General features: G+C 37.6%; 1 protein-coding gene and 1 long non-coding RNA gene across 10 annotated transcripts in view; one reads left to right on the top strand and one right to left on the bottom strand.

The window, feature by feature from the left end:
• Positions 1-25,528, top strand: part of LOC135208676 (uncharacterized) — a 67,589-nt gene that overhangs the window by 25,815 nt on the left and 16,246 nt on the right. The window contains exons 2-3 of the long non-coding RNA XR_010313198.1: positions 13,381-13,628; positions 19,639-19,771. This is a non-coding gene — a long non-coding RNA (uncharacterized LOC135208676). The remainder of the gene's footprint in view (positions 1-13,380; positions 13,629-19,638; positions 19,772-25,528) is intronic.
• Positions 18,476-25,528, bottom strand: part of LOC135208674 (calmodulin-binding transcription activator 2-like) — a 579,281-nt gene continuing 572,228 nt past the window's right edge. For 8 of the 9 annotated variants that reach the window (XM_064241109.1, XM_064241106.1, XM_064241112.1 and 5 more), the window contains one exon: positions 18,500-18,638. Coding sequence is in view for 1 of the 9 variants with exons in the window: in XM_064241108.1 (XP_064097178.1) it covers positions 18,614-18,638 (25 nt within the window). In the remaining 8 variants the exon portion in view is untranslated. Of the gene's footprint in view, positions 18,639-25,528 lie in introns of all 9 variants that reach the window. The other variant, XM_064241108.1, reaches the window with a different exon arrangement.

Below are 25,528 nucleotides of genomic sequence, written 5' to 3'. Positions count from 1 at the left end.
GCAAGGTGAAGCTGCTAGTGCTGATAGCGAAAGCAGCAGAAAGTTTTCCAGGTGGTTTGGCTGAGATAATTAAGGATGGTGGTTACACGGCTGATCAAGTCTTTAATGTGGATGAGACTGGATTATTTTGGAAAAGAATGCCAAATCGAACGTACCTTTCCAAGGAGGAGAAGTCAGCACCTGGCCATAAAGCTGGAAAGGAGCGACTGACTTTGCTGTTTGGGGCCAATGCAAGTGGTGATTTGAAACTGAAGCTCTTGCTGGTGTATTTGGCCGAGAATCCCAGGGCTTTCAAGGGCATTTTCAAGAGTCAACTCCCTGTGATTTGGAAATCTAACAAGAAGGCGTGGGTTACCTTAATGGTCTTCGAAGATTGGTTCAATGACCATTTCGTGCCAGCAGTGGAGCGGTATTTGACTTCGAAGGGTCTGCCTTTAAGGCCCTCTTAGTCCTGGACAATGCCCTGGTCACCCTTCAAATTTGAGCGACATGCATCCTAATGTGAAGGTGGTGTACCTCCCACCCAATACCACATCGCTGATACAGCCAATGGACCAGGGAGTAATAGCTAATTTCAAGGCTTACTACCTTAGAAAGGACCATAACGTTTTGCTTTGAGGTCCATAGAAAGCTAACAAGGAGTTGACACTGAAGCAATTCTGGAAGGGCTACAACATTGCAGATGCAGTGAAGAACATTGCAAGTGCTTGGGACGAGGTGAAGACGACCACTTTAAATGGGGCCTGGAGGAAACTGTGTCCACAGTTTGTGCACAGTTTTGAAGGCTTTGACCAGGCAGAAGACGTCGAGACTGTGACGAGGAAGATCGTAAGGGCTAAGCAAGAGGCTGCAACTAGATCTTGAACCTGATGATGTAACAGAGCTGCTGGCTTCCCATGGAGAGGAATTGTCTGCAGAGGACTTACTAGAACTTGAACAACAAATGATTGAGGAAGAGGAGGCGGCACCAGAGCCAAAACCCAGGTCATTAACTGTGAAAGGCTTGTCAGAGGGTTTTACTCATCTGGAGAGAGCCTTGGCTTCTTTTGAGGCAGAAGACCCTAACGTTTCTAGGTTTGACAAAATCAAGAGAGGAATCATGGATTTGGTGACTTTCTACAAGGAGACCCTGAAGGAGAAGCAGACGAAGAGAAGTGTGCAGTCCAGGCTTGACACTTTCTTTCACAAGTCTCCAGTACCACCACCTCCCACTCCTAGTCCTGGTAAGGAATTCTGAACTGTTTACTAATTTATGTTTACTAGTGTACATATTAAAATGTGTTAATTTTTTAATGTAACAACTAAATGTAAGAGTAAATTATAACTTCATTAATTTTCATCATTTGTAATTTTATTGCAGAAGTGGTGACAGTTCCAGATCCCCCTGTACTACCTGTGACAGTTCCAGATCTCCCTGTACTACCTGTGACAGTTCCAGATCTCCCTGTACTACCTGTGACAGTTCCAGATCTCCTGTACTACCTGTGACAGTTCCAGATCCCCCTGTACCTGGACCCTCTGTATCAGCCCGCCCACCTGCACGTGTACAATCAGGTAAGCAATTTCATTTTTCTCATTTTCATGTTGGAAATTGTTTACACCCTACATACATACGTACACTAACTTACATAGTGGTACAATGTGTTTGATGTTGCATAACCTTATTATTATTTTTTTTTTTCCATTTCAGACCCCTTTGATAGTGACATGACCCAGATGACCCTGAGCCTTTCCATGGTTTTGATTCTCGCCCTATACATCAGGTAAGGAATCCTAACAAATTTGTATAAAATGTTTTATAAATTGCTAATAGAAATTTTATTAAAAGTGTACATATGCTACAATTACATCCACCTTATAATATATTTATGTACCCTATCATTCTTTCCAGATGTAGATGTTCCCTCATCAGTTGATACGAGTATCACCTCTCCAGAGCCCAAATCAGTTGATACGAGTAGTATCACCTCTCCCATTCCTTCAGGTAAAAAGAATTCTTCATTTTTTTTTTATATTGAACATACGTATTACACACTACATATGTCAAAACAGTAATAACATGTGCAGTAGTTACAGTAGTAGTAACTATCATTTTATATATTTTTTATCATTCCAGACTCCCAAGCACCTGCCCATCCCACTCCATAGCCCAGCCACCCACTCTCATGTACCATATGGCCATCCCACAGTAAGCAAGCCAACCACTAGAATTTGGTAAGGACATTTTTTTTTATTAATGTTTTAATATTACATATGTAATAACCATGTTATGTATGTAACATACATACTATAATCATATGTACTATTACATTATCATTCCAGACTGGCATGCACCTGTGACTTACATAAACCAGACCTCTACATAGCCTACATGTCTTCATTTTGCTGAAGGTAAGGAATTCTCAGTTGTGTTTAATGTTTGCATACGTACAATAAATTTTGTACACCTAAGTGGTTACATACTGGCCTTTAATATTAATTCTTCATTCCAGACTGCCCTAATCCTTAGCTGTTATCTGTGATAAAGCACACTGAAGTTAGGTTTGGAATGCATCCTTATCATGATGCTCTACACCTCCACCTCCATCTCCCACAACCTAGGTAACAGCTTTGAGACTCACTAAAAGTTGGTAAGTTATGTAAGGAATTTCTAAATTAAGTTAATTTTATACTACATGTTATATGTGATATTAAACCACTGTATGGTGCATATTACTGTATGTAAACTTACTATGCATAGAGTTACTTACTGACAAAATTATTTTTTGTACATTCCAGAACCCCCTGAATGATGTAGGCTATGGGGCCACATAAGACTTTGTCCATCCAGGGTTACGTTGAATGCCAAATTTAAACTAAAGGTAAGGAATTAATTAACATACATTAACTCTTTTAGTACTCTTGATATATCTACAGTAATTAACATATGCATTCACAACTTTCTGTAGTGTATATTTTGTACACTAATTTTGTTACTTTTTCCTTCCCGAACCAACATTTTTCACACAACTCCAGGTTGTTACTACAAGTGTCATCAAGGGATAACTACTACAAGTAGAAGCACCATTTTTGGATGGAAAAAAAAAACCCTTCAGGAAAGTATACGTATCACATGTAACATGTAGTAACAAAGTATGAAACAATAAGGTTTTTACATACAGTAGTACATATTACATACGTACATAACTTTTTTTTTTTTTTACAGGAATTTCCAACCAAGTTTGATTATGTACATATGTACATGTTATAAACCACTGTACGTATGGTTACTGTATGTAACTTACTAAACATACATAACATGACTTAACTTTGATACTTTTTTGGTACATTCCAGAAAACCAGGACCCCCTCCATGATGCAGGCTATGGGGCCACATAAAACTTTGTCCAGGGTTATACATAAACATAAAGGTAAGGAATTATACATAGTAGTAAACATACATTAAGTAAGTTTTATACGTACATACTAAAAAAAAGTGACCAAGATCTCTCACATGGGATAAGTGATCAAGGTCCCTCATGGAATTGGTACTGTACACTCCCTGCTGAACAGGGGGTGTAGACCAATCATTTACAATAATGCATACCAGTTGATATTAAACCACTGTATGGTATATTACTGTATGTAACTTACTATGCATAGAGTACTACTGACAAAATTATTTTTTGTACATTCCAGAACCCCTGAATGATGTAGGCTATGGGGCACATAAGACTTTGTCCATCCAGGGTTACGTTGAATGCCAAAAAAATTTAAACTAAAGGTAGGAATTAATTAACATACATTAACTAAGTTTTATACATGTTATATATGTGATATTAAACCACTGTATGTGCATATTACTGTATGTAACTTACTATGCATAGAGTACTTACTGACATACTAATTATTTTTTGTACATTCCAGAAAACCCCCTGAATGATGTAGGGCTATGGGGCCACTAAGACTTTGTCCATCCAGGGTTACGTTGAATGCCAAATTTAACTAAAGGTAAGGAAATTAATTAACATACATGAACTAAGTTTTATACATGTTATATATGTGATATTAAACCACTGTATGGTGCATATTACTGTATGTAACTTACTATGCATAGAGTACTTACTGACATACTAATTATTTTTTGTACATTCCAGAACCCCCTGAATGATGTAGGCTATGGGGCCACATAAGACTTTGTGCATCCAGGGTTACGTTGAAAGACAAATTTAAACTAAAAGTAAGGAATTAATTCACATACATTAACTTTTTTACTCTTGATATAACTCAAAGTAAGGAATTATAAACTAAAAGTAAGGAATTAATTAACATACATTAACTCTTTTACTCTTGATATCTATAATTTACATATTGCATTCAGGACTTTGTGTAGTATTTTGTACTAATTGTGTTATACTTTTACCTTCCAGAGCTACCAGACTGGGATTTTAGTGTACTCCAGGATCTAACAAATACTACTACGAAGTGTACAGTGCATAATATAGTGTTTAGTGTATAATCTAACCTAAGGATTAAGTGTAGTACATTGTGCTTTTTAGTGTCACAAGAGTTTAATAAAGAATTATACCTTCAAGAACCATCCTTTGCCATTGAAATAACCACACTACACATCATGCAATCTACTTGCATGTCACACAGGTAAGGTCTCTAACTTTTTCTTAGTTTAAGGCATATTTCCAAGTGTCGTTCCGGCTTACGACGATTTTCGGCTTACGACGCGCCTCAAGAACGGAACCCCCGTCGTAACCCGGGGACTGCCTGTATATGTTTTCTAAAATCCTTTTTCTGTCTCTCCCACCGCCAAAGGTGGGATTCAGCTATATATATATCTGACAGGTAAGTTTCATGAACAAAATGATATTGTTAAGATACAATAAAGTTTGTTCATACTTACCTGGCAGATATATATATTTTTAGTACCCACCCACCTCCCCTCAGGAGACAGTGGAGATAGAAATCTGATAGAAAATGGGAATGGTTCCTGATACCCGCCTCCCAGCGGCGGGAATGGGTACTAACCACCCTAACTCCCACTACGTGTGTCGTAAGTTTTAGAAATTCTGTCGGACTTCAGAGAATACAGCTATATATATATATCTGCCAGGTAAGTATGAACAAACTTTATTGTATCTTAACAATATCATTTTTCCTACTAAGAACGGAATTAACATGTGAAAGGATGTCGGGTACCATAAAGGCACAGATGTTCTGGCACATAACATAAAGAGAATTAGAAGAAAGCGCCAGAAGCGCCAGCCTGGCGCAATGAGCCAAGAGCACCATCCAAGAGATTTTCTCGTTTTAGCGAGTTATTAACCTAAGAGTCCAGTAGCCTCTCAGACAGCACGCTCTGTAACGGCAAGATTCGTTCCTGATTTCGTTACCCATTTAATCACTTAGGCCAATTCCACGACTCTCTCATATCGCAAAGAGCATCAAGAATCTCTTTTTTCGCTCCTGTTCGCGTTAACAAAGAGAACCTATTTGGAAAACAGACAGGGAATGTAACGATCCTTAAGAGGTTCGATGGAAGATTTTGCATGTCCGTGAGAACCTTCTCGATCGACGATAATAACTGTTAACATATGTCTAACATTTATTGCAAAGAGTTGTGAGAACCTGCGAAAAGTCTTCTTCATAGATCTCTTAGCAAGGTAGAAGATGAACAGGCTTCCTGTAGACTGCTTCCTTTTCCTCGAACCAAGAGAGGTAGCAATATACGCCATCTTTATTTTATAGAAAGGGGAATAAACTTTAGTCTTTTTTCCCCTAAATATAAATATAAATTCTTTACAGAATTTAAGATAAAGGGCATCAAAGAAAGAGAGGATAATACTTTATACCTCATTTTGGCCTTAGAAAGGTTGGATTCACAGAGGTCACGTTCTTCTCATAGCATGTTTTGGAAGTCTTTTCCAAGACAGTCTGAATATTCTATCAGCATCTATTATAAATGGACCTTAACAACCTCTCCACTCTGAGTCTGTCTGCGTGCAGACTGACCAGAAGTGGACATGAATGAGAGGATTTTTCAAGGTAAATGACAATAGTCATGGACAAGATATAGAATTGCTGCAGATCGTGCTAGAGGGAATGAGGAAACTGTCCTCTTCCGATACCTCTGTGAACCGCATAGCGGTTTTTTCTTCCCTTTCAGAGGGAAGAATCACCTTTGTATATATCTGCTATCAAAGAACGCAGTAAAAGGCTATACTCTGTCTCTATAAAGGAAATTGGAGATAGCAGAGGATTAAGATCTTCGGGATCTTATACGATACCTCAATATGACAAGAGTAGGATATCATGTACTTCTAATGGGATATTTTTTTCTTTTTGGGCCAACAGATTCTATGTTAGACAAGATGGAACTGCTCCTCATCAAACTTTGAGAAATTTTTATGAGGGAATTCTTTGTTTCTCTTGGTCCTAAACGATCAAGATGACAAGTGAATTTTTTGAGCATTGGAATCTCGCATCAGATTCTATGGAGATTAGGCAATGGGTTCTTGCCAGCATAGTATGTCTGGCAAAAGAACTAAAACCCCCTATTCCTGATTCAATGTTTTCAGATAGAGGTTTCGTTGTCCAGGCAGGGTACTTACGTTTTCATCTACAGTAGAATAGTTCAAACGTTTGCCTACAGAGTCTTTGGAATGCGATGACGGCTCGAAATGCTTCCCAGAAGGTGTTCAGAGGGATACAATAAAGAGCTAGAAATCAGGAGTACTCCCAATTTCAGCTCGGAGTCTCCTTCGACTTCCAGGCTTCTTCCCTTCCTTCGGGCAAGGATAGGGAAGATTCTGCAACAAGAAACCCCTTCAACATGTAAGAAGAGATCTTGTGAGCAACGGAAGTATTCAAGAAGGACCCTCCTCAGAGGAAGACTCTTATCTCTCGTACGGTTAGATATCCTATCGTCTACTGGATGTAGCTGACTACAATCACCTCCCCTTGCCGGAGAGGCCAAAGCTCAAAGTGGAAGAACTTCTTCCACTCTTCTCCAGTCTCCTGATAAACTATTGTGGATGTTCAGGACTTTTGGACAATGTAGCGCCAACCAGGTGCCATATGCCAAAACAGGCGTAAAAAACGCCAGAGGCAAACAGTCCCAAGAACACTGTCATTGTCTGAGGAGAAAGAGCTGGCCTACAACCTGGCACAGATGTGCTAGAGGCGAACAAATCGGACAGATAAGAGTGTCCGATGTGGACATTGCCAGACATCCTCGAGACTCTACCAAGCTCGAAACTCCGGCAAGTGGGGAGGAGCCAGCCAGGCAGGCGCTAGCGGCCAGCCAGGCGCGAGGCGCCAGCCAGGCGCGAGGCCCCAGCCAGGCGCGAGGCCCCAGCCAGGCGCGAGGCCCCAGCCAGGCGCGAGGCGCCACCCAGGCGCAAGCCAGGCTCTAGGCTTCATCCAGAAAAGATCCATTTCAAAGGAAGCCCTGGTCTTCTTTGAAATAAGTGTGATCGCTAAAGCACTTCATGAATAACTTGATGATTCCTTCAAACAGCTGAGAATTAAAAGCGCTTGAAGTGCGAGCTTTTATGAATTCTTGTTCGTTCCATAACAATATGTCGTGAAGGACATATTAGCTGTAACTTACGGGAGATGCAACTCTGTGTTGACTTCCCTTTGCACAAAGGAGGTCAAGTTGACCTACGAGAGATCCTTCTCCCTTGGTTTTACGTGTCTATGGATACGTTGCTGGGATAGGGAGCCGACACTGATCCTTAACTGAGTGAGTTAATTTTTATGTTAACATAATGTTTTTTCTTTGGTTTGTTTGAAAGGAGTTTGGGGATAGCTCTTTTCAAACTAAGCACAAACCCTCGTGTTAGGATCAGGTGATCGGGATCGGTGTTGTGCTCCTTAATTATGCCCCTAGGCATAGGTGTATTGTCATGTAAGTGGATAAGACCCCATTGACAAATGACCATTAGATTCTGTCGAGTAAGTGGATAAGACCCCATTGACAGATCTACAAGAACTCTTAGCCATAGGTCACATCCTCGCTGAGGCTCTTGAGACGAAGCAGACTACTAGCAATAGCTAGGAAGTCGACCCTTCGTCTAAACACATAGGAACCAAGGTTTTATTTATTTATTACCTACAACGTATGTTGTTTACCTGTCTAATCAGTAATTAGCTGTCTCTTACCCTCCGCCAAAGGTGCTAATCAGCTAAGTATATATCTGACAGGGAAGTTGAATGTATGAAAATGATATTGTTATTGTACAATAAAGTTTCATACATACTTACCTGGCAGATATATACGATTGAATGGCCCACCCAGCCTCCCCTCAGGAGACAGGTGGAAGAGAAAATCTGGTTCTAGAAGGTAATGGTTCCTATTCCTGCCACCCAGCGGCGGGACGGTAGATCACCTGACCTACCTACCTGTAGCGTGTGCCGCGAAATTCGAATTTCTATAGGGACGACGAAGTCTATAGCTAAGTATATATCTGCCAGGTAAGTATGTATGAAACTTTATTGTACAATAACAATATCATATTTCATGGATAGCTGTCCACCTCATGTCTTTTCCTCTTCCGAATTAATCCATAGTTTGTCCAGACCAGTTTTTTCCATGCTAGATGCTGCTATGATGACAACATCAGTGTCTGAACTATATATGATTGCACTTTGAGATATCTTCATGCCTTGCAGCATATGGAGCATGCAAAAGGACTAGTATCTGCCTCTTCATAAGTGCAGCCTTGCAGGTCAGCAGTGTCCTGTTCAGTTTTGCTACAAAGTGCAGCATCCTCTTTGGTGACAATAATGCATTTTGTATCATTTGCTTGAGGTGAAACGATTGTGTCTGCCAAATACGTATGCAAATAGTTCAGTTTTGTTCTGGTCATTCCTGAAAAAGCTGGCCCAATTGCTGCGAGTTTTTGCAGTGCTAATCACTTTGTGGCAAACTCCTGTGCGTCATTTTTTGTCTTGTTTGTGCTTTCATGCTGTCTGTCCTATGCACATCAAGTATGTGTGCTTGTTTGTACTTCTGTATGTGCTTCTGTACCTTGGACACGGCTTCGTCTTTTGCATAAGACTCAAATGTAGACCCCTTGGTTGGTCTCAGAGAATTTACATCAGCATTAGGCTCTTTGTCATGGATGTAGAGGCAGCAGTTGTGACTTGGTGTCCCAATGCATCTGCCTATTCTGTGCTAGTGATGGTGGGGAATTTTGATTTTCATGTTGAAAGAATTAATTTAAGTCACACTGTCTGTTCTGGCAAGATATAAAAAGGTGTGGGCATAGATTATGGCCTTCCTATTGTAGCTGATGCTGATTCTGTGTTGATGAAATGTCTTCCCGACAGTTAAAGTGCAAAATTTGTGCTAAAGCTAGATCAGTAGATGATGTTCCATATGTAAGTTGGGATTTTATATCACCACCATTTTGCAGCACACTTACAAATTCCAACAAACTTGATGGTACAGATTCTTTTCCAGTGTCTGCTGTTAAGGTTCCATCAAATTCTTTCTTGTGTTCAAGTATCTGCTTCCTCAATATCTTGGCTGCATTGGCCATGATTAGTGCATCATTGTAGTCACATGCCATGGTTAGGGCTTCTCCCACTTTCCCCTTGTAGGCAAGCCAAATCTCTCTTCCCTTTTTGAGGGCCTCCAGTTTTGGGATACGGGCAAGTAGTATCTGTTCTTTCAACCGTGTCGATGCACAAAGGAAGCATCAACATTTAGCTGTTCCAGCCTTTCTTTGTACAAATCATAAATGTCTACCATTGTAAAATAGCAGCACCCATCTGTAGTCAACTGTTTGTTGCTTATGTGCAAGTATTCTAACCTTAACCTCCTTAATGCATGATCAATCCCATAATAAATCCACAGTGCTTGGTATACCACACTACTCCCCCTTCATTATTTTATTTGTGTGCCTGTGTCAATTTTGTTATTTCAATATGCTTGATTCATTTACTTGAAACTGACACTTACTGTTGGTTGTGGGGGTGTTGAGTGGTTATCAGTGTATCTGTGTATTCCCAGTTTTATATTTTCATGGATTTGAAGTTATGATACTCATTCTTTCTATTTTCAGTTATTTTGATTATTTGATTTACATCGTTTATTATACGTATATTTAATTTAATCATAACTACATTTTAGTAGTGCTGAAAGATACTCGTAACTCATAGTCCAAGCGCTTGGGCTATTTCCGAAATTTTATAATCCACTAATACATTGATTTTACTGAACTTTATTGAAATTGAGGGAAGTAAAAAAAAATTTAATATACAATTATGTAAAAGGATATGCTGTTCTTTAAGATTCAGCCAGCCTTGCGCAAATCAGGGTCTTACGCTTTGACTGTAAGTGAAGAGCTTTCGATAGAATTAGAGAAAATAAAATTTCTACATGAGCGAAGGTAAAAGTGGAAAAAAAAACACACTCCCAAAGTAACTTTTATTCATTTTCATCATCATCATCATGTATAACCTGGCTTTGACCTGTGAATGATCAGCTGCCCCATATACAAGGTTGCCAGGTATATGGGGCCAAAATAATGTACCAGACTCCTCTGAATGATCTTATTTTCATTTCAATATGGTTGTATTTCCCCAATTCCAAAGGTTTTGTGTAACTGACAAAGAGTAAACAAATTGCATTGTACGCAATTATTATGTAGTACCTATTCCTAGTCAACGTAAAATTGTACAATGAAAATATTAATATTGTTTATGTATGTATATTTACCAAATTCCTTTGTTATAATATTGTAATATTGTCAAAATTGAGTAGGTACTGCTTATCCATAAACAACTGGGAGCTTCAGCCCCTTTCCTTACCTAGCTAGAGGTTTCAGCCCTAGTGGAATAGGTTTTTGGGTGAGGGAAAACCAAAAAATAAGTAAACTGGACTAACAGGAATAGTGGAAAAATGCAAAAAGCCACAGAAGCTGGTGTATGTTGAAAGATTTGGTTCATACGTATTTATAATCAAGAATTCAGTCATAGAGAAAAAAGGATAAAGACATGAAATTGTGGATACAACCTTAACCCAACCATCCTAACCTAACCTAAGACACATATATATCCTACCTGGCTGGGAATCTGTGAGCCCCCAGCCTATGCCACCTCATACTTAATCATTTCAAGGACTGTGTAGAACGTTTATAAAGTTTAAATTAGTGTGTGGCTCGGCATGATTCTTACAAGTGAGAGAAGGCAGCTTGTTACAGGGTAGCTTAGGCCAGACTACAAGACTGAATCTTGGCTTTGGATTTGTCTAAAAGAACTTATTAGATAGGATAATTGAGATTTTGTCATTAAGAAGGTAGGTGTTCTCATCATGCCTGTCCTAGAATTTTGAGAATGTGATTGCTTTGCGTTGGGAGAACCTTTCTTCAGAAGGTCCACTTTGTTTAAGTTATTCTAGAGAAAGGCTTTTTACTGAATTCTCCAGTGACATCAAGCAGAATTACCAGGTTTAGTATTAAAAACCTCAGAAGGGCTTCCATTCTCTTTGCCAAAAGGGAGTTAATGGTTTGCACTAATTCTAGATGCAAAGTTCTATGCTAAGAATATTAATAATTGTCCATCATGATGGAAATGTGTTGCTTAAATGACTTCCTAATCCTCTAATAATCTATTGTTAAGCATGGAAAGTTTTTTTGAAAGTACTCTGTTGCGAGAGGTTAAAAGTCCTTTATTACAAAATGTTAAAGATAATTTATTCCCCCAATATCCAGTTCGTTCATTCATTACGGATACTTCTTGGGTAGTCTTGACTGATATTCTGCTGGAAAGGTGTTTTCCTTAAGTACATTAGTTTTACAAGTTAAGTTAATAATCTCCTTGAGGATTGAGCAAGTATGAAAAGGTTTACCCAGTCCTCGCCAAAGAAGCTTTTGAGATAGACTGTATCCCTGGTTGTAAGACTATAATTACGTAATTCACAGCAGCACCTGTAGTACCCAGCCCCATCCCTTACAACGCTCTTGATTGGCTATGATCAGCCAGTCACAGGACTGGAAACTCTCTACTCTCTCCCAACAGAGAAAAATATTGAAAACTAGAGAAAGAGTTAAAAATGAGAAAATGAGAGAAAAATAGAGAGCAACCCCCCCCATTCTGAATCTCCTCCTCGTGATCTGAATCTGAATCCTCTTCCACTACTTTTCTTCGGGTAAACCGAGGTGTAATGAAAATTATAAGTTTTGGAAGACATGTTCCTCAGGATAGGTCAGAGTGGAGATATTTATTTGGTGACGATTGGGAGATAACTGTCAAGTTTCCAGCCGTGACTGGGTGATCACTAGCCAATCAGGAGCGTCGTAGGTGACAGGGCTGGATACCAGATGCACGGGTGCCGTAAATTTATTATAGTTCAATTTTTATTCAGTCCAGTTTTAGTAATTTATCTCATCTTGTGTGTTGAATTTTTTTGCAATGTTTAGTTCTGTTACTATACTTTGTATATGTGTGTAATAACCAGTCTAGAATGGGAAAAAAAAAAAAAAACCTAGTTGATGAAGGAATCAGTAGTTCACATTGTATAGTATGTATCCTTGTATTTGGCTTTCACAGTGCCAGTCTGTTCACTTCCAGAATGCTTGGTTGGTTTCTTAGTGGACCTCATGATTGACCGCTCTTTTTGTCAAGTTTAGATTGAGTTTGTGTCAGCATGTTGTCTCCTGAAGACTTATTAATGTCTAAGTGCTTCCTCCTCAGTGACTGATTAAGCTATGATTTAAGGATTCAAAATCCCACTTTAGTGCTGTACATTGCATTGTTATGTTTTGTGCCAAATCAATTTATAGGCTGTTTTTTTCAAAGAATATAAACCAGTCACAATTGAGATAAAAAGGGTAATGATTTGGTTAAAAAAAATCGGCATATGTGACGCAATCCAGTTTTATTCTATTCCAATTGCAAAATTCATTAACATTCCTAAAATGACCTTAAATACTGAATAAAAAAATAAGAAAGAATTATACAAAGTAACAAACAATTTACATTTAAGTAAGTAACATGACATAGTTTTACTACTGGACTTGACACTTGTATAAAAATAAAATCAGATGATCAGTAGTATTGACAGACTGGCCTAAGATGCTGATTATGTATAGAAATGAAATATAAGAACAATATTTTCACAAGTACAATATATAAAATTTTTAAAGTCATCCATTTTTTCCTGCTCTTATGCATCCAATTAAAATACACTCTGCCATTTCAATTTGCTTCAAAAATAATATTTCATATTAAATACAGCAAGTCTTTTCTTTCTCTTTTATTTTAGTATGAAGAATCAAAAATATAACTGCTGCTAGTTTAAGGATGAAGCTTGTGCTGTTAGAGAGCAAACTTGGTGAGCAATTGTATGTGACTAATGTATTTATTTTTTCTTCACAGGTTACAACATTAGTGTTCACAGTTTAAATTACCAGTATAAGTGTGTCTTAGAAAGTTTGAAAAATGAACAGGACTTTTGCTTGATGAGCATATCATTTTAATGAGCAAATCTTAGTACAAGAATCTGCTGAACTCCAATTATAAGGCAGGAAGAAATGTCATGTGTTCACAGGAAGATTCAGTACTACCTTTGTATCTATTGGAGACTGCATTGTACCCAAGACCTTCAGCTTAGTAACGTTATAAAGGTAACAGTTAACTTTAAAAACTATAGACCTTTTTTTTAATTATCACAGAAATCAACAACACAATAATCTCATCCCATAAATTCGTGGATTGTTTGTCACATTTTAGAGAGACTAGGAAAAAGTTGCAGGAGTAGCAAACAAGAAAAATGTTTCAGAGAAGAATCTGTCTTAAGACTTGCTACAGTCTTCAATCAGTTAATAGAGAATAAAATTTATAACATGATCAACAGCTATGTACATCGTGTGGATGTTAAAAGGTTTTAAATCTTAGGAATAATATACAGTGCTTTATGTACAAGAACTTTCCTGATACTTGGCTCTTTACATGTCCTCTAACCAGAGGTTCTGAGCACCCTTTCTGGCAAGGTATCAAAATTAAGTCTCTGTCTTTGAATAACCAAAGACTTGTTTTCCATAACAAATGAAAAATAAACTTTTATCATCAGTCACTTTTTTTAAGGAATTTTCTTTTAAAAGATTTTCTCATGGGTTACTGCACTAGTCTTTGGTTTTCAGAGTCCAGAGGCCTTTTAAATCTACTAATTTGGTTTTATCTAAAACTACAGATGAAGAATAAAATAAGTTGCCAGAAAAATAGACTGCCAAAAAGCATGGACTGGCTAACTGCTGTGTCTCATCATCCTAGCATACTATGTGGTCTGTGAAGGAATTGAACAAGTATCCTCCTTTTCCATATATTTAGTTTGCTAAAATGCTTGAGATAATTTACTGTGGCCTTACTGATTCTCACTCTAAATAGTACCAAAAGTACTTGTATGTAATGTTAAGGAAAATTAAGTTCTTTTTTTATTTCACTGATAAGTACTACTGATATTGGAGTTCTTTTACTTTGCCATCTCTCATATCCGAAGGAAAGAAAGGAAAAAAATTTCATTGTGACTATAAGGAGACTGAACTTACTCCAGTGCATCTACAGTCATTTACACCTAAACAAAGCAAGCATGAGGATTTAATACTTTGTATGAAATACTGTTTCAAGATATCTTACAGTGGTTTACTAGAACAGCATAATAATATGCATTCAGGTAACAATTTAGAAACTGCAGAGTACAGTACTGACATTAGTACTCACTCAACTACGAGTAAAATATCTTTGTTTTCTCCATGTGATCAAGAAAGTGTTAAGAGTGCTTGCTTTGTTTATGAACTTAAATTGAAAGGCAATTGATGCAGCATATCTCCTCAAATTGGAAATAGGATATGATCATAACTACAAATACTGGTGATTAGAATCTTGAAAGATCTCAGTTTCATAGGAAGTGCATTTACATAACTTTATGAACCATGACTCCAATGAAAAATAGTTAGTTTTTATTTCTATGCTGAATTTCCTACAGTTTGTCTTATAATGAAAATAGTGTGAACTTTTGCTGCTGTCTACATACAGCGACTGTTAATACTTTTGGGCTAAGTTTCAAAATAAATGCTGGCAGTGAATTTCTAAAATTCACAACAAAATAAATGTTGTAGATCTTGCAATCTACTATTTTTTTTATAATAATAAGCCACTCTGCCAAGCTTCTGACTCTTCAGAGAGGAATGAGACGGGGGGAAAAATAAACAGTTGATCACAAGGGTGAATCAAACATCATGCAAAAAACACTCTTGGGATCAAATATTCTATATAGTATATTATAGAGCAGTTAAATACTCTATACAGTATATTGTAGAGCAGTTAAATACTCTATACAGTATATTGTAGAGCAATGAAGAAGACAAGAAGATCTCTAGACTCAAAGAGAGAAATCAGTAAAGAAAAATAAGCATATACTTTGAGTCTAGAGATTAGTAATTCTATAAGCTGGTATGTCTCTACATAATTAGCTATTATGAATAAGAGAAAATGGACCTAGACTGGTCAGACATCCAGCAATATTCATGGCCCTTAGAGTATAATCTTTTGTTTTCGAGCAAGAAAAATAGATATTCCTTGGGGAAGATTAAATCAAGCACTGCAGAATGAAAAATACTTCCCTTCTCTATTTTCATTAAAAAGCATAATGCCTAACTAATGTTCATCTAGTAGAAAAATGTGGGTAGGTTACTAACTGATGGCTACAAGGGGAGGGATGGGGGAGGGGAAGGGGGGACTAGTTGAGGTGTCTTGGTGAACCACCCACTACAAGAAACCAGGACTCTGTGGCACTGGGAGGACCGGCCTCTTTCTTGAACCACAAAACACCACAAGTGCCACACCAGAGCTCTTGTACCAGTGCTCTTCATGGGAGGGTAGGGGGGGATGCAGCCCTCAAACACCCTGGACTGTTTTGTACCATAACTTCAACAGTGTGATGTTTACTGAATTTTTTTCCGTTCAGCCTCAACCAACAGTGAATGATGCAATGAACATGCTCAGTGATGCATTGAACATGCTCAATGATGCAGTGAACTTGTTCTTACCCTTCACGCAGGCTGATTCAATCCTGATAACACGTACAATATATGGATCAGTAAGCTTCACTTGCTCAACTTTAACAATGCTCACTGAAAGCACAGTAGCTCAAGCTATCTTCTCTAAGTATATAAGAAATTCATATGTCAAAATATAAGGGAAAAGTTTCCATCTATTCTGATGACACTGAATATCAAGTATATCAATTTTAAAAATAGTTTTTTTCTGACAATAATTATGTATAAACACTTTAAATACACATTTTCAAACAAATATTAAGGCCAAAGTAATATTATGGAAGAACTTATCTTCAATAACATTATGCTGTATTATTGCCATATAAGCCTTCCTGTTTTATGCACTATTCTGGCTACAGTGATGCATGGGAATAATTTGTACAACGCTGTAATTAGTTAACTGGTTTTAAAAAACTGACAATGTTTTCAAAAAGCAGTTCCCCATCAGATGAGTGTTGTCCACAGAGATATATTTAGCCCTTTTATATTTTGATAAAAAGTAAATTTACTGTAATGCAATGCTAGATACCTGTTGAATGTTCCACAATAACAGTGAAAAGTGAAAAACCATAGATAATTATTCATCACTTAGTATAATTTTTAACATTCCAGCACTTTCTGATAACTTGAAATACACTGATGTTTTATAACAGAAGTACTAATTAATGAACAGTGAACATTAATAACAATAAGTTTTTAATTATCAAAATTGTATTGACAAAGACAGTTAATATATATACTGGTGACTACCTCTTGGATGAATAATTAAAAGTGTATGCAGATAAAAGGTAAGGGCAACTTAGATGGTGTGCATGTACAATACATAGAATGATTGCCTAACAAATAATAAATTTTTTTAATTGATAATAATAGTCATACATACAGTGTTGTACTACTTCAGTACAGTGGAATTCCTAGTCAGTGCTTTGGAATTGAAATTCTCGTAAACTGGTGATATAATTCTGTAATGTAAGTACTGTATACACAAATTTGCAAGTCAACTTATACATATAGTATTGGTAGTAATCATTAATTACTGGTAGGGCTGTCATTGCCATTTACAGTATTGAGTAAGTGAGGCTTGTTGTGTAAGTGTCTGATGACAACTTACGACAAATGCAAACTGTCGCATAACCTTCACTTATTTCGTCTTTTAAGGTCATTTGTGGTGATTGGCTAAAAAATAACTAACATGCTATTAAAAGGAAATAATAATTAGAGGAGCTTTAAAAAGATACTTAGTAAAATTAGCAAAATGTACTGTACATCCAAGTATAAATGGACTGCATATTATGCTCAGAATTTAGGTGAAATTTATGTAGTACATACGTTTTGTTGGCAGGTTCCAAAAATACTATTAAAATGAATAAACATCCATTAACTTATTGTACATTATATTGTAGTGCAATTATGTTATATTGTATTATGTAAATAACCTTTATCTGGATTCTTATAAACCACCAGTATAAGCTTGTTTAATTTTTAAATGTTAATACTGTACTGTTTGCAGAAACCTAAAAAATCTAGGAAATAGTATTGAGGTTCTAATAATTACAATGTAATAATTTTATAATCATTGCATAGATGTCATTATCTTATAATTCTCATATTGAAATAATGTATTTGAAAATTTAAATTTATATGGCAACTGAATACTTTTGAACTAATTAAGTGATATTGCATAGAATGTCATGATTATATTAAAGCTCTTGTAATTTAAATATCATTCACAATTGGTTTAGGGTTACAAGTTTCCTTGGGACAAAGATTTTAGACATAACATTAACAATGCATTTTTTGTTTATTTTACACAACAAATACTAATCAAGAGTAAAGTACTTTGTAAATGAGGTAGTATGAGATTCAAGAACAACGTTAGGATATGAGAATTAGTTTTGCTTGATAAAAATATAATACTGTCAGCATGAAGAATTGTTGCTCTGAGGATGTACGATAATGTTTCATTAACAGTTTTCCTTTCATTTCATCTGGGGATGTAAGCAACGATGTTCAGGTTAAAACTCCCTTTTAAGCAAATCATCATAAAAGGCAGTGGTGGTAGCTCTGAGTCAGCACATTTTATGTATGCTGACACTGAATTTAGAAACTGGTTTGCAGCATAATACATTATAAATTTTCTACAACCATTATACAGTTACATTCATGAAAATTATAAATTCCCTTACACATGCACTGAAATGACTATATAGCTTTGCTATCAGAAAGGCAAATCACATTGCAAATAAACATTCTTTTGACTTGTTAAGGTCACTAGAGCTGGAGCACACACAGTGGCAGAGTTTATTCTGTCCTTTTTCCCTGCATCAATAATGTCCACAGTGGGTGTGGCTACACATTACCAACTACAAAATCACATATATCATCTTGATTAGAGAGCCCTTGGCAGCTCCATCCACTGTAATGATGCACCACTATGAACACTCAGCCTTGATACATTAGTCAGGCCCTGTCCACATGAAACACTTGACCATCGACGTTTAAGATTCAGCTTGCCTTTTTCCGTGGATACTTGGCAATTCTCCTTTCCAATGGCTTCAATGACAGTCCTGATGGTCAGTTCTGAAAAACCAATAGGGAAAGTTTATTATGACATAGAAGTCCTTCCTATACAATTAATTTTTTCAGTACAAACCCATGAATGCTTGACATATTCCCAGTTTCAAATTAAACAAGAATATATACCAGCTAGATAGATGTACTGCTCACATGCTATCAATGATCCTGGGTCTTAAGCAAGCAAAAATATTAATTTTTGTTGTACAGTCTAGATTAAAGTTGCAAGCAGTAGCAGGTATGGGATGCAGGATGATATAAATGATAGGTTTGTATTGAAAACATAGGCGTCTCTGCTAGAAAGCTACATTTGTCACAATGCACCCACAATTACATGAGACCAAATTTGATTGACCCAGAAAATGGCTGCCTTCCAACCTGTAATGCCTTATCTGTGGGACAGCACTTTGTTCTCCAAAGTTCTCCCAGAGTGAGAGTTCAGAAACCTGTAATTCTGGCTTAGGGCCCTATCAGTCTTGCATCCCTAGGCAAGACTGCATAGAAGGTACAAGAGTCAGTGATCCTCTCCTCATGACTGTAATAGGAAAATGCCTTAATAAGTAAGTCTCCTACACACAAGGCAATGGTTTGTATTCTTGTATGAACAATTGTATTTTTTTTAAGCAATTTGTATTTTTCTTAGGTATACAAACCAGGCCCTTTATTATAATCCCACCTCACCCACCCCACTTACTTTCTTGATACCAAGGGGGAAAAAGACCTTGGTGATAGCAGGTGAGTGGGAATTTCCCCCCAACTCACCCACCCACCCCCTAGTTACAATGGGTGATTTCAGCTTGCATTGAAGAATACTCCTTTGTAAAAGAATGGTTTGTATACCTAGGAATTAATACAAATTGGTTTAAAAATTTGATATTTATCACATTACATAGTTGAAGATAATAAAGATGAAATCTAATATTTCAGAATAGGAGGCTCTTGAATGTTAGGCTCCAAGCTAAAACAGAAATGACAGATTTCACGATAACATTTTTTTTTTCCGTAGGTGATTCTGCTATTATTCCTGTGATGCCATACCCATACAGAGGGCGGTTAACAAAGTATCTTAGGAAACAAAATCTTCAGTCTGCATTAACTCGGAAAGAAATGAAGGAAAGAAAGGAATTTTTACCTAGTTGGTAAGTCAATTAATTGTACTAGGTACGTATTTGCTACCTTGGTTGTACTTTCTTGTTAGACTTTGTATGAAGAAATATCAGCTTGAATCGTCCCTTTGTGGAAGAATTTGAAAATATCACTGAAGGATGGCTTTTATCGTTATGAATAAATTTACTTCTTTATACAGCGGACCCCCCTGTATTCACGCTCTCCGGATTCGAGGACTCACACATTCATGGATTTCTCTCGGGAACGTTTCCCCGCATTATTCGTGGAAAATTTGCATATTCACGGTCTTTTTCTATGAGAAATATCCAAAAATTCATGGGTTTTTTTTTATCAATTTCATCATAAAATGCACTTTTGTGATAAAACTATGAAGAAAACCAAGTATAAACATTTTTAGTGGGTTTTTCTTGAGTTTTAACTAATAAAATAGGCTGTTTTCAGCGTTTTTATAGGGGTTCCAACTCTTCGCGGGTTCTAACTATTCACGGGGGGTCTGGTACGCATCCCCCGGGAATACGGGGGACCACTGTACCGGTATCAGATTGCTAAACATGGGGCACTGAAGAAATAAATTCTTATTCCATTCATTACCCAATAAGTAGAAGCAGGCTGTTGGACAAGTCATCTTAGAAGAGATAACAATTTTATTGAATGCCAAAACAAAGGAAATGTTAGAAGACATCTTTTGCACTATGGTGACTTAGTGAAGCATGATGTATATCAATGCAGAGTAACTACTTTTGAAGAAAGTGCCCAGAACCAATCTAGAAACAAAGACCCAAGAGGGCTCTGGCATTAGTAAAAAAAAATGTGGCGGAGGTTCAAGGAGGACAGGTGTGCTTAGTCTCAAAGAACTAAAGACTTGAGTCTGGAAACAAAAGGGTTTAAATGGAAAAATTTAGTCAATTGGATACATGAGCTTGAAGATCATAAAGTTGGCCTCAGGTTTAATGAAGGGTCATAAAAACTGAACCATAAACCCATACAACTTGATATTGTGTATGACCGTAAATATGTTGACTCTTGTCATAACCTTTCTTGTCAGAAAGAAGACCAAACAGGTTGTATAGCAAGGAAACCTACTTGACATTGATAAAGATCTTGCTCAAATTAATCCTCTTCAGCATTTCACAATGTACGTACTCAAACATTAGACTTGACATCTGTTTTGGCAGTGGTAAAATCAGAGATAACTTGTACTAAATTATTCTTACAACAGCTTCAGCTTTGAAGAGATTACTGAGTGTTAATTTCGTCCATATTTCACTTCTATCCTGGTAATGATTGTTCTTTGAGAGTCTGGCAGGTGTATCGCTTCAAAATAATAATTTAGTATTCCAAATCCCTTTTGAAGTTGACCTCTCAGATTAGATTTTAACTCCTACAAAGATTTTTCTCTAAAGTTGAAGTTTTCTACCCTGATCAGTGGCCATAACACTGTTGTTTGTCAATTTGGGCTCCAGGAAAATGTAGTGTATTATTGTATTTCTGGGCTCAGCCATGTCGCTCCGTGAAATATGTCTCCTTTAGCACCATTTCTAGTAAAATATTGCTATAGTACCAGAGAACTGCTAAATTGGACATGTCAGAAACCTCTGACTCACTCACCTAAATAAAAGGTGTCGGTATAAAACTGGGGCGAGTGTTAAACACTACCACAGCAACCCCTCCAATTAGCCTTTTCCTCATCAAAAGACCCTAAATACGGGGAGCCGACCCATAGGTCACACCCAGCTACCCCGTTGAAGGCGTCTGTGACGTCATACTTAACGATAGCCTCATGCGTGCAACGAAAGCTTCATCGTGTTCGCACGCTCGTTTTTAGCTATCTGTTCTTATTTCTTTGTTTCGTATTATTTATCGTTATGGATCATCAATCTGCCTCTTCACCCAAGTTAAGTACTGGTTCACCTTTTTTCAATATTTAGGGAGTGAATTTGCCTTTCGTTTTGTCTTTATTTAGGGTTTTGTTAGGCGTCACTTTACCGTTGCGGGCGACGGCGAGTCGCCATTACGGCGTACCCTTGTTTTGTTCCAGTTTCGAGTGGGCTTCCTTCCTGCTCGTATCATGTGATTTTTCAGTACATATTTTATTTATGTCTTGGGTGGCGGTTTTTTTGTCGATCCTGTTTTCGTTTATGTTTTTTGTTATTTTCATTATTTTCATGTTTTTCACGGGGGTCTGCATTCGAGCACGTTTCCTTGTTACGTGCTTCGCCGTATATCCACCCTTATCCCTTTTCTTTTCAAGTTTGGTATATGTCATTCAGATATTTTTCCCTTTTTTCTTTTCGTCCGCTTGCCGTTTCTTATCATTTTTCATTAAGCAAGTAGATTTCTCCTGAAGGTGCTGCACAAGTTGAGATCCTTCAAAGGTCAGGTAGCTCTCATAGCTCCTCACTGGCCCAAGAGCAATTGGTTTCCCCTTCTCCTGGAACTAGGTCTTTGTCCTCACCCTCTCCCGGACTTGAGGCTGTCGCAACAAGTTCAAATGAGGACTGTGTTCGATTCCTCAGGTCTTCACAAAACCCTAACTTTATGGATTTCATGAAGTTTGTGGGTAGGAGAGTAGGGGACATTGATCCACAGAACATTTTGTTCTTGGAGTCAGACAAAAGGGAATCTACACTTCGCCAGTATGATTCAGCAGTTAAGAAGTCTACTTTTCTCAGGGAATCAAATATCAAGGTAATGACAATGAACGTGGCTATAACCTTCTTCAGGACTCTGTTCGAACAAGGCTTGGCAGCTGCCACAATAACAACCACTAAGTCAGCTCTGAAAAAGATTTTTCTTCTCGGGTTTGGTATAAATCTAATTTGAGTCTTATTTCACCTCAATCCCAAGGGCATGTGCACGCCTGCGGCCCATTCACAGGCTGTCGTCAGTGTCATGGTTTCTTAACGATGTTCTCAGGTTGGCCTCGGAAACAGACAACTTCAAATGTGATTACCAAACCATTTTACGTAAGACACTGTTTTTATTCAGTCTGGCTTCAGGTGCCAGGATTTCGGAGCTGTCATCTTTATCTAGGGACCAAGGGCATATAGAGTTCCTTTCTTCGGGTGACGTGTTGCTTTCGCCAAATAAAGAATTTCTGGCTAAGAATGAAGACCCTTTGGTAAGGTGGTCTCCATGGAAGATTGTTCCGCTTCCGCAAGATCCATCTTATGTCCTGTTAATACTCTTAAGTACTATTTATCTAGAACATCTACCTATTCCGAAGGCCCCCTTTTCATTAGAAACGGTGGTGGTACGATATCTCTAAAGGGCATTAGGCAGCAGATTTTGTATTTTATCAAGAAAGCCAGCCCAGGGTCATTTCCCAAGGTGCATGACATTCGGGCTATAGCAACTTCTGTAAATTTCTTCAAATATATGAACTTTGATGATCTAAAGAAGTATACCGGTTGGAAGTCACCCTCGGTTTTCAAAAAGCATTACCTTAAGTCTTTGGAGGATCTAAAATATCATGCAATAGCTGTAGGGAGACCAGTGTCTCCTGCTACAACATCAATATAGTACTGTCCTTGTGTCATATGAATCTTTTCCATTATGCCAGCCTCATTAACATTCTACCTACCTCAGCAAATGTCTTTGTTATTAGAATTGATGTACAGTGTTACTTTTATACAAATTATTGGTAATTATTTTATTATGTGTGTGTTTTGTTGACACGTTATTGCTATATGACGTTTTTTGTAAATAATAAATTGTATTTTTCCAATTCTAGACTAATTTTTGACTTCTTTAACCCTTCTGAGTTCAAATTAATATTGTATTTCATTTCAGGGGGATGTAGCTTGGTGTTTCTCTGGTCCAATTTCACGGAGCGACACGGCTGATCCCAGAAAAGGGATTTTGACGTAGGAAAAATCTATTTCTGGGCAAGGAAGCCGTGTCGCCCAGTGAAATCCCCCCCTGGTTTCTTTCCCCCCCCCTTGCTATGCACCAAGCTTCAATGCTATCGATAAGTATGACGTCACAGACGCCTTCAACGGGGTAGCTGGGTGTGACCTATGGGTCGGCTCCCCGTATTTAGGGTCTTTTGATGAGGAAAAAGCTAATTGGAGGGGTTGCTGTGGTAGTGTTTAACACTCGCCCCAGTTTTATACTGACACCTTTTATATAGGTGAGCGAGTCAGAGGTTTCTGACATGTCCAATTTAGCAGTTCTCTGGTACTATAGCAATATTTTACTAGAAATGGTGCTAAAGGAGACATATTTCACTGGGCGACACGGCTTCCTCGCCCAGAAATAGATTTTCCCTACGTCAAAATCCCTTTATTATTCAACATTAGCAAATATTTTAAATAAAACATGTATAAAAGGCCACTGGCTTTTAAGGCAAACTTCCACAGAACAGTCTTTATTATAAAAAAGGAGATAAGAAAAAAACAAATGCAGTAAATGAAAATACTAATAGTTGACATATGTACATTTGTCTTGGCATTGTAAAGTATTATTACAGTACAGCCACTCAGAAAATACTACGTATTTAAAGAGGCCACCACCTTGATGAAAATAAGTGTAAATTCTGCAAGACTCAATGTTAGCTTACCTAGAGATTTTTTGTTTCTGCTGTTGCCTGGGGCACCTGCAAAGCAAAAGCTTGAGAGCTTGTTCCCATGAAACTGACAAGCTGACAAGCTTGAGGTTAATGAAAAATTTTTGCCAATACAGAAAATTCTTGGAGGTAGATACCTCCTGGCAACTAAAGAAATCAGGCACAGCACCTTTCTCAATTGCTGCAATGCAAATATTGACCTTGAAAAGATTTTAGTTTCTGTTCCAACTCATTTTGTTCCTTTCACTCTACTTCCTTTCATATCCTCTCTTTCATCGTACTTTCCACCCTCTTCTAACCATTGATTTATTGTGCAACTGTGAGGTTTTCCTCCTGTTACACCTTTCAATTTCCGTTTCAGCTGAGAATGACCTCATTGGTCCCAGTGCTTGTCCTTTGGCCCAAATGCTATACAGGCAGTCCCCGGGTTACGACGGGGGTTCCGTTCTTAAGACGCGTCGTAACCCGAAAATCGTTGCAAGCCGGAACGACGGAAAAATGTCTTAAACTAATAAAAAGTTATAAAAACCTTACTTATAATCCTTTGGTTACACTACATGTTGTTTCCTGTAGTTTTATGTAACCTGGAGTTATTTTCATAAAAAAATGCTGGTTCTTGAAGGTAAAAACTACGTATTGTAATCCTCTGGTGACACTACATTCTTGAAGTTTTATGTACAACCTGGAGTGATTTTGCCAAATCTTGAGGGCTACAAGAACAGTTGATTACTATTTACGTATCATATATACTAATTAAAGTAAACGTATCTGTAAATAGGCTTATATGTTAGTATCAACAAAACATTTACTGGCATGAGTCAGAGGCCGTTTAATGAAACGAACACTTCTCTGTCTTATCTGTTCAGAAAATAAATGTTACGTCAATCCCCAAGACCATTGTTGCCAAGACACTCTCTCTCTCTCTCTCTCTCTCTCTCTCTCTCTCTCTCTCTCTCTCTCTCTCTCTCTCTCTCTCTCTCTCTCTCTCTCTCTCTCTCTCATCAAATTACTGGATAATGTCTCTCTTTGGATACTTCGATTTTGCCAAATCTTGAGGGCTACAAGAACAGTTGATTACTATTTACATATCATATAGACTAATTAAAGTAAACATATCTTTAAATAGGCTTATATTATTAGTATCAACAAAACTTTACTGGCATGAGTCAGAGGCCGTTTAATGAAACGAACACTTCTCTGT

Source organism: Macrobrachium nipponense, chromosome 35 (genome assembly GCF_015104395.2).
Source record: "Macrobrachium nipponense isolate FS-2020 chromosome 35, ASM1510439v2, whole genome shotgun sequence".
In the NCBI taxonomy this organism is placed as follows: Eukaryota; Metazoa; Arthropoda; class Malacostraca; order Decapoda; family Palaemonidae; genus Macrobrachium; species Macrobrachium nipponense.
The sequence above is the reverse complement of the archived record's forward strand: the minus strand, read 5'-3'. Positions and strand labels throughout refer to the sequence as shown.